Here is a 7,085-nt window from a genome sequence, read left to right on the forward strand (position 1 = left end):
AAAACAACTTCTCTGAACTCAGATACATATCCACTATTACTTCCAAGGCCTTGACAAGGTGAAAGGTAGCAATATTAGTGACACACTAACTGTAAGTCTGAGCACAGATTTAAAGTCACATTGCCTGCCACCACCCCATCAACTTTACTCCCAAAATCTGATAATTTGAACAGTGATACTTCAGGTGCCCAAATCTGCTAGTGAAAACTCCACAAACTGGCTGCCTGCAATGCTTGCACTAAACATCAACAGGCCAAAAAGTAAACAATGTACCATAACATCAATTTACCATATGGGGCTTAGACAATGCCCAATCCTTCCCCTTGGAGCTTACAGCTTTCCCATTCACTGCAACAGCTCTAGGGATCACAAACAGAGCTAGACAGGATCTGGAGGACTTTGTTCTTGCAATCAAGGTCAGAAACCATCATCCATCTGGGCTCTTCAAACAGCACTGGCTCCAGAAGAATCTTGCATTTATTTTCAATTGGGAAATCGCAAGTTGTGATCTGGAATGTGCTGCTTCAAGGCACTGTGGAAGCAGATTTAATAGTGTCCTTCAAAAGGTAAAAAAGAGTATTTATCCCAAAAGGAAGATGTGGGAAGAAGCAGAACCAATTGAATAGCTCTCAAGGCTGGGGGAGACAATAGGCCAAATGGCCTCTGTGCCATAAAATTCATGATTCATGTTCACTGAAAAGAGACAGGGTCTTTGTTTGTTATCTCACATAAAGAATACATCCAATGACATAACATTCCCTCAATACTGCACTGTACACTCAAGTCAAGCTGTGAGGCAAGCCTACATATAAAATTATGGCCGGTTTTCCACATGGTCTTCAAACCCAAGGACCTGGATTAAAGAATCCTTCGTTACACCCATTTATTATAACTAGAAACTTCTAACCCAAATCAGCCCAAGGCCAGGTTTGAGCCAAAGATGCTAATCCAGTTTCAATGGAACTCACCATGTCTCACGTTATATTAAACATACTTTCAATTCTGTTCCAAACAACTGGCCAACATTTTCAGGACAGTGCTGATGTGGAGGCCTGAATCATTAGGTGGGCAAAAAATGCCAGCAACGCCCATTGCATGAGAATAGCTTTACCAGGAAGAAAGCATTAAGCCAGGGGGAAGTAGAAGCCAGGTAGCATTGTGTCCAGTTCTGGTCACCACACTTTTAGGAAGGATGCAAGGTGGTTGGGGGGGGGGGGGGTCTCCTTGAGGGTGTAATGGAGATTTACCAGAAGGTTCCAGGGACGTGGGATTTTGGCTACAAAGTTAGCTTGGAGAAGCTGGGATTCTCCTTCGTGGGGCAACGGAGATTGAGGAGAGATATGATAGAGCTGTACAAGATTATGACAGATTTAGATAAGCACCTGACCCTATTAGCTAATGGTGCAAGGAGTAAGGGACAGATTTAAGATTGGGCAAGAGGTGCAAGAACAAACTTGTTTTAAATTTAAAAACAGTGCCAATGACCTGGAACACACTGCTGAGGGTGGTGGAAATGGAGAAAGTTATTTCAAAAGGAAATTGGACATAAGGGATATTAACTTGCAGAGCTATGGTGACAGAGCAGGGAACAGGAACTGGACTGTTCTACATAGTGCTGGCATAGACTTGATGAACCAAATGGCCTCCTGGGCTCTAATGACTCCAAGATGTACAAGTTCATACAATACATCCAACTGCTCCTCCCATCCCATCTAGAGAAATCAGAAACTATCCCACTCTCCTTAGCTTGTCAACAACACCCACCTTCAGTGAACTGAGTGTTCTAGGATTCACCCTGCAAACTGTTGGCACATGCCATCCAGGTTGGAGTTTTTACCTGTATCCAGATGAGGAATTGGCTTATGTTACTTTATCCAATGATTCTAAAGTCCCCAGTTGTTTGAACAATTCTAGACTTTTGCCTCTAACGTATCACACATATTGGCCACTACATAAGTATAGGACTGACGTCAGGAAATTATGTTTTTAGCTCGAAACTGTGCCTCCTTTGTCCTACATTCAATTTACTTTCTTAACCCAACCCCCAGTTTTGAACTATCATCTTTAAATGCCTCATTTCAAAGCCAAAAGCACAAACTTCTCCAGTTGTTCCAAAGTTCAGCCCAAAGTGACATTGGGAAAACAACTTTGAGCTTTTCTACTTCCAGTTCTCAAATGTCTCCCTGGTGTTCCAACAGCCAGACATCTACAAGGTACTCAAGGATTTATACCACAGCACTGAACATTTTTGATCACAATTCCATTCCACTAATATTTTGCTGTTCAGACTATGGTTTCATAAGCTTTATTGATGTTAAGCAGAGTCTACAGCCTCCTATCATTCAACAATGTTAGTGGGTGTATTTAACCCTCTCTTCCCAATTTTAGATTTCAAGTCATTGATAATACTCAAATCATGAGCTTGATAAGTTTCCCGAAGGCCACTTTCTTCCTATTTAACACCCAGCTTCACCACCACCTCTCTCGACTCCTCCAGACGCCAGATTTACTTCCCCAAAAAAAAGTGCATTAGTGAACCAGATGGGTTTTTACATGATCATTAGACCTTTAATTCCTGATTTTTATTGAATTCAAAATTCCACTATCTGCCATGTCAGGATGCAAACCTGGGTCCCCGGAAGCATTACCCTGACTCCCTGGATTACGAGTCCGGTGACAATACCACTTCGCCATCACCTCCCCTGAGCTATTGACTCCATCCTTCCCCCAGCAGTCAAGTTAAGTCAGTCTATTTGCAACCTTGGTGTCACAACTGATCCAAATATGAACTTCTGGTCTCATCTATGCCATCACTAAAACAGGCTGTTTCCACATTTGTAAAATCACCCATTTCAGCTCATCTACTGTTGAAATCCCCGTTCATGCCTTCATTATTCCTTGACCCAACTATTCCAACACTTCTGGCTGGTACATTCTACAATCCATAAACTTGAAGTCATCCAAAACTCTGCTGCCAGTGTCCCAATTTGCACTAGTCCTGTTCCCCTATCACCCCTGCGCTCACTGATCTACATTGTCACTCGGCTGGAAACCATCTTGATTAAAATTCCTGTCCTGGTTTTCAAATCCTTGTAGTCAATCTGTGGAATTCTTTACCACAGAGGGCTGTAGAGGCTGTGTTGTTAAGTATATTCAAGGCTGAGAAAGACAGGTTTTTAATCATTAAGGGAATCAAGGGTTATGGGGAAAAGGCAGGACAGTGGAGTTGAGGATTATCAGATCAGCCATGGTCTCGTTGAATGGCAGAGCAGACTCGTTGGGCTGAATGGCCTACTTCTGCTCCTATGTCTTATGGATTTCTAGTGAATCTCCCCCAAATAAGAGGCTTTCAGGATTATGAAAGTTTGATAGGTGTTGTAATTATAATTTGGGAAATGTAGGACTGTAGCTTTAAAAGTAACCCCGTGTTGTAAGGTCACATGATCTGTGTAAACCACGGTGTTAACAGTACAGGAGAGTTCTTCTTTAGTTATAGAGTTTGATGCACATGTGTAGTCGCTGCTACTGTCTTGCAAATAAAGTTAAATGTTTCCACAAAAAAGTTGCCTGGAAAAAAAAATCAACTCTAATAGGATAGATGGACAGAGAATGCTTCTGCTGGTGGGAGAGAGCAGAACTAGGAGCCGTAAATACAAGACAGACAGTCACTAATCAATCCAGTAGGGAATTCAGGAAAACATCTTTATGCAGAGAGTGGAACTCACTACCACAGGAGTGGTTCATATAGTAGGTGCATTTAAGGGGAAATTAGATAAACATGAAGTGGAAAAGGGTTATTGGTCAGGACAAACCACCAGCTAATCAACTGGTTCCCAAGGACCATTTGTGTCCACAACACAGGCAGATGGGTCCTTGACTTAATATCTCCGCTCCCCCTCCCCCCAAAAAAAATGTCATAGCATCGTAGAAATCCCTTAATAACCCTCTCAAGTGTCAGCTAAAAGAGCCTGCTTGCAATACTTGGACTTGCAACCTTCTGACTTAGTCCAACACAAAATACACACAGCAAGTTACATTTTTGATACTATATTTCCTTCTCATTCAGTAGTACAAGAATATGATTGGTGTTATCTGCACTTTGAGACATTTGTTAACCCAGTTAGAACCACAATGGTTACCAGCACAGGAGGCCATTCATCCCTTCAAGTCCCCTTCTTACCCTTCTCCCCAAAGCTCTAAATTTTCTACCTTCAGATTATCCAATTCTTTTGAAAGCCACAATTGAATCTGCCTCCATCACAGCATCAGGGAGTGCATTCTAGATCCTAACCACTTCCTGCAAAAAAGTTTTCCTTCATGACACTTTTGGTTCTTTTGCCAATCTCAAATCGATGTCCTCTGGTTCTCGATCCTTCCACCAATGGGAACAGTTTCTCTCTATCTACTGTCTAGACCCCCCCTCATGATTTTGAGCACCTCTATCAAATCTCCTCTCAACCTTCTGCAAGGAGAACCCCAACCTTTTCAATCTAGCCTCATAACTGAAGCTCCTCATTCCAGAACCATTTTTTGTGAAATTTTTCTTGTATTCTGTCTAAAGCTTTCACACCCATCCTTGTGTGGTGCCCAAAACTGGGCACAATGCTCCAGTTGAGAATAAAACTGTTTTTTAACAAAGTTTCATCATAACTTCCTTGCTTTTGCACTCTAGCATTCCATGAAACCCAGGGTCCACTTTATAACCTGCCCTGTCACCTTTAACAACGTGCATAAGCCCCAGTCTCTCTGCGCTTGCTGTGCCTTTAGCATTATATATTTAATTACCAGACCTTGAGTTCATCTTAACTAGGTTAGAATAGTAGATACAAAGCATTTCTAATATTCAAGCTCCTTTGCCAAGCCTAACAATAACTCTATAATTACATGATCTATGGGTTACAGACAAGAGTAACTATTCACCACAACCACTCTTTGCTAACAAGTTCCACTCTAGAAGCTATTCTTGAATTCTTTGCTGGGTTTAATGATGAATATAAAAGTAGAAATAATGGATAGAGACAAGGTTAAGGACTGTGAAGTTAGTTTCTTTGTCACTTTGAACAATGTAATAACTTAAGATAAAAAGTAACGATTTCACGAGTTCATCTTTATCCATATTCAGTGACAGCTTTAAAAAAAAAGCAGCCGTTTCTAACCCAGAGAATAAACCCCAATTGGATGAACCTAGCGGGGTGAATGTGAAGACTCACCTGGTGGGGACTGGGTGAGGGACATGGATAGTAGGAGCAGGAGGGGAGCAGCCAATCCCGCACACTTCACCCGGAGGAAGGACATATCGCGACGGTCTCTGTCTGTCTATCTGTCTTGGGGTTACCGGTTCATGCTGTACTGTTCTCCCCGGCTTCAAGCAGCTGCTGCGTGATTTCAATTCTCCTCCCACGTCTAAGTAAAACACAGACACTCCCAAAACCTGCTGAAACTTTGTTCTTAACCTAGATTCCAAACTGATTCATTGCTTCTCCAGGCAGAACCGTAACAGCGCCTTAATATCCGGCACCGTACCTTCTACTGATTACACTTACTACTCGTGATGTGAACTCATATAACAGCCCCAGCTGGATTAACCCTTCACAGCCCGACGCAGCGGGACTAACTTTAACCAGCTCCACGCAGACCAAGGGAACCACACTCTATAAGGCCCCTGAAAAGCGCTTTGGGACTCCTACATTAAAGGAACTCTATAAATACAGATTGTTATGACCTCACCAAAGTTTATCAGTTGTGTCACTCTATAAAGGGGATCTTTCTGTTTAAGGATCCACTGTTTCCCTTAATCGGTGTAATACAATGTAATCAAATATAACAGTCATCTAATTTACTAGTCCTATCTGGAATAAGTTTAACCAACTTCTGCCTAAGTTTAATCAACAGCTTTAACCACTCACATCCATCAATCTCCTCATCTCTAATCTCCTTGTAGTGTACTTTTTATAACGTTGGTTGGTTGGCTGCAAATTAAATGTCATATTTTTCATAATAAAAACAGAAAGTGCTGGAAAATCTCAGCAGGTTTGGCAGCATCTGTGGATTCAGAAGTCATAATGGACCCAGAACATGAACTCTGTTTCTGTCTCCACAGATGCTGCTGACTTTTTCCAGCACTTTCTGTTTTTATTTTAGATTTCCAGCTTCAGCAATATTTTGTTTTTTGTGCCCGATTTCCCATTTACTCTTCAAAATTCCTCAGTATACTTTCCATCCACTCATAACCCATAATTAACTTCTAATCTGAAGCAATCTGTACCTTTAGTTTATTTTATCTTTACATCTTAATATTTAAAATATTAACTAACTCTTCCAGGAAATTACTGCACAAAAAGAGGCTATTCAGCCCCTCGTGTTTACGTGGACTTCACCTCCTTAATTGGAGCTGTCTGCTCTAACACCATTTCCCTGTAAGTTGTGGGTAGCACTCTCACCTCTCAATCAGATCGTGAGTTCAAGACTGACTCCAGAGATTTGAACACATAATTCAGGCTGACAATCTCAGTGCAGTACCTTGGGAGTGCTGCACTGCCAGAGGTACCAAGTTTTACATGAGACATTGAACCATGGCCCAGGCCTGCCCTCTTACATAGACTTGAAAGATTCCATGGGACTATTTTGAAGAAGAGCAGGGACGTCAATCATCCCCTAAAAGACAGATGATCTGGTCATTTACTTTATTGTTGTTTGTGAGATCTTGCTGTGTATAAATTGGTTGTTGTATTTGCTACATTACAATAGTGGCTGCTTTTCAAAAGTACTTTCACTGTCTGTAAAGTGCTTTGGGATGCACTGAGAATGTGGAAGGTGTTATATAAATGCAAGTTCTTTCTTTGTTTAACTATGTAACCAAAACAGTAGAATGTAAGTTGGAGGAGGTAATATTAAAACGTCCTGGTCAGACTGCACCTTGAATACTGCTCCTGACTCTATCCATCAAAAAGTAATGCAGGCATTCAAATGCTTGATGCAGGGCAGAGATGAACCTCACTGTCAAAAGTCAGAGTTAATGCTGAACGACTGGAGAAATGATCTTCTTAGCCTGGAAAAGGGAATATAAGAGATGCTGTTATAGAGAT

General features: G+C 41.5%; 1 protein-coding gene across 3 annotated transcripts in view; it reads right to left on the reverse strand.

Annotated features, from left to right (window-relative positions):
- The window catches only part of tm7sf3 (transmembrane 7 superfamily member 3), a 58,104-nt gene that overhangs the window by 49,548 nt on the left and 1,471 nt on the right, over positions 1 to 7,085 (reverse strand). For 2 of the 3 annotated variants that reach the window (XM_041216056.1, XM_041216054.1), the window contains exon 1: positions 5,211 to 5,538. Coding sequence is in view for 2 of the 3 variants with exons in the window: in XM_041216054.1 (XP_041071988.1) it covers positions 5,211 to 5,295 (85 nt within the window). In the remaining variant the exon portion in view is untranslated. Of the gene's footprint in view, positions 1 to 5,210; positions 5,539 to 6,915; positions 7,049 to 7,085 lie in introns of those variants that run through there. The other variant, XM_041216055.1, reaches the window with a different exon arrangement.

This window comes from Carcharodon carcharias, chromosome 21, assembly GCF_017639515.1.
Source record: "Carcharodon carcharias isolate sCarCar2 chromosome 21, sCarCar2.pri, whole genome shotgun sequence".
NCBI classification, from domain to species: Eukaryota; Metazoa; Chordata; class Chondrichthyes; order Lamniformes; family Lamnidae; genus Carcharodon; species Carcharodon carcharias.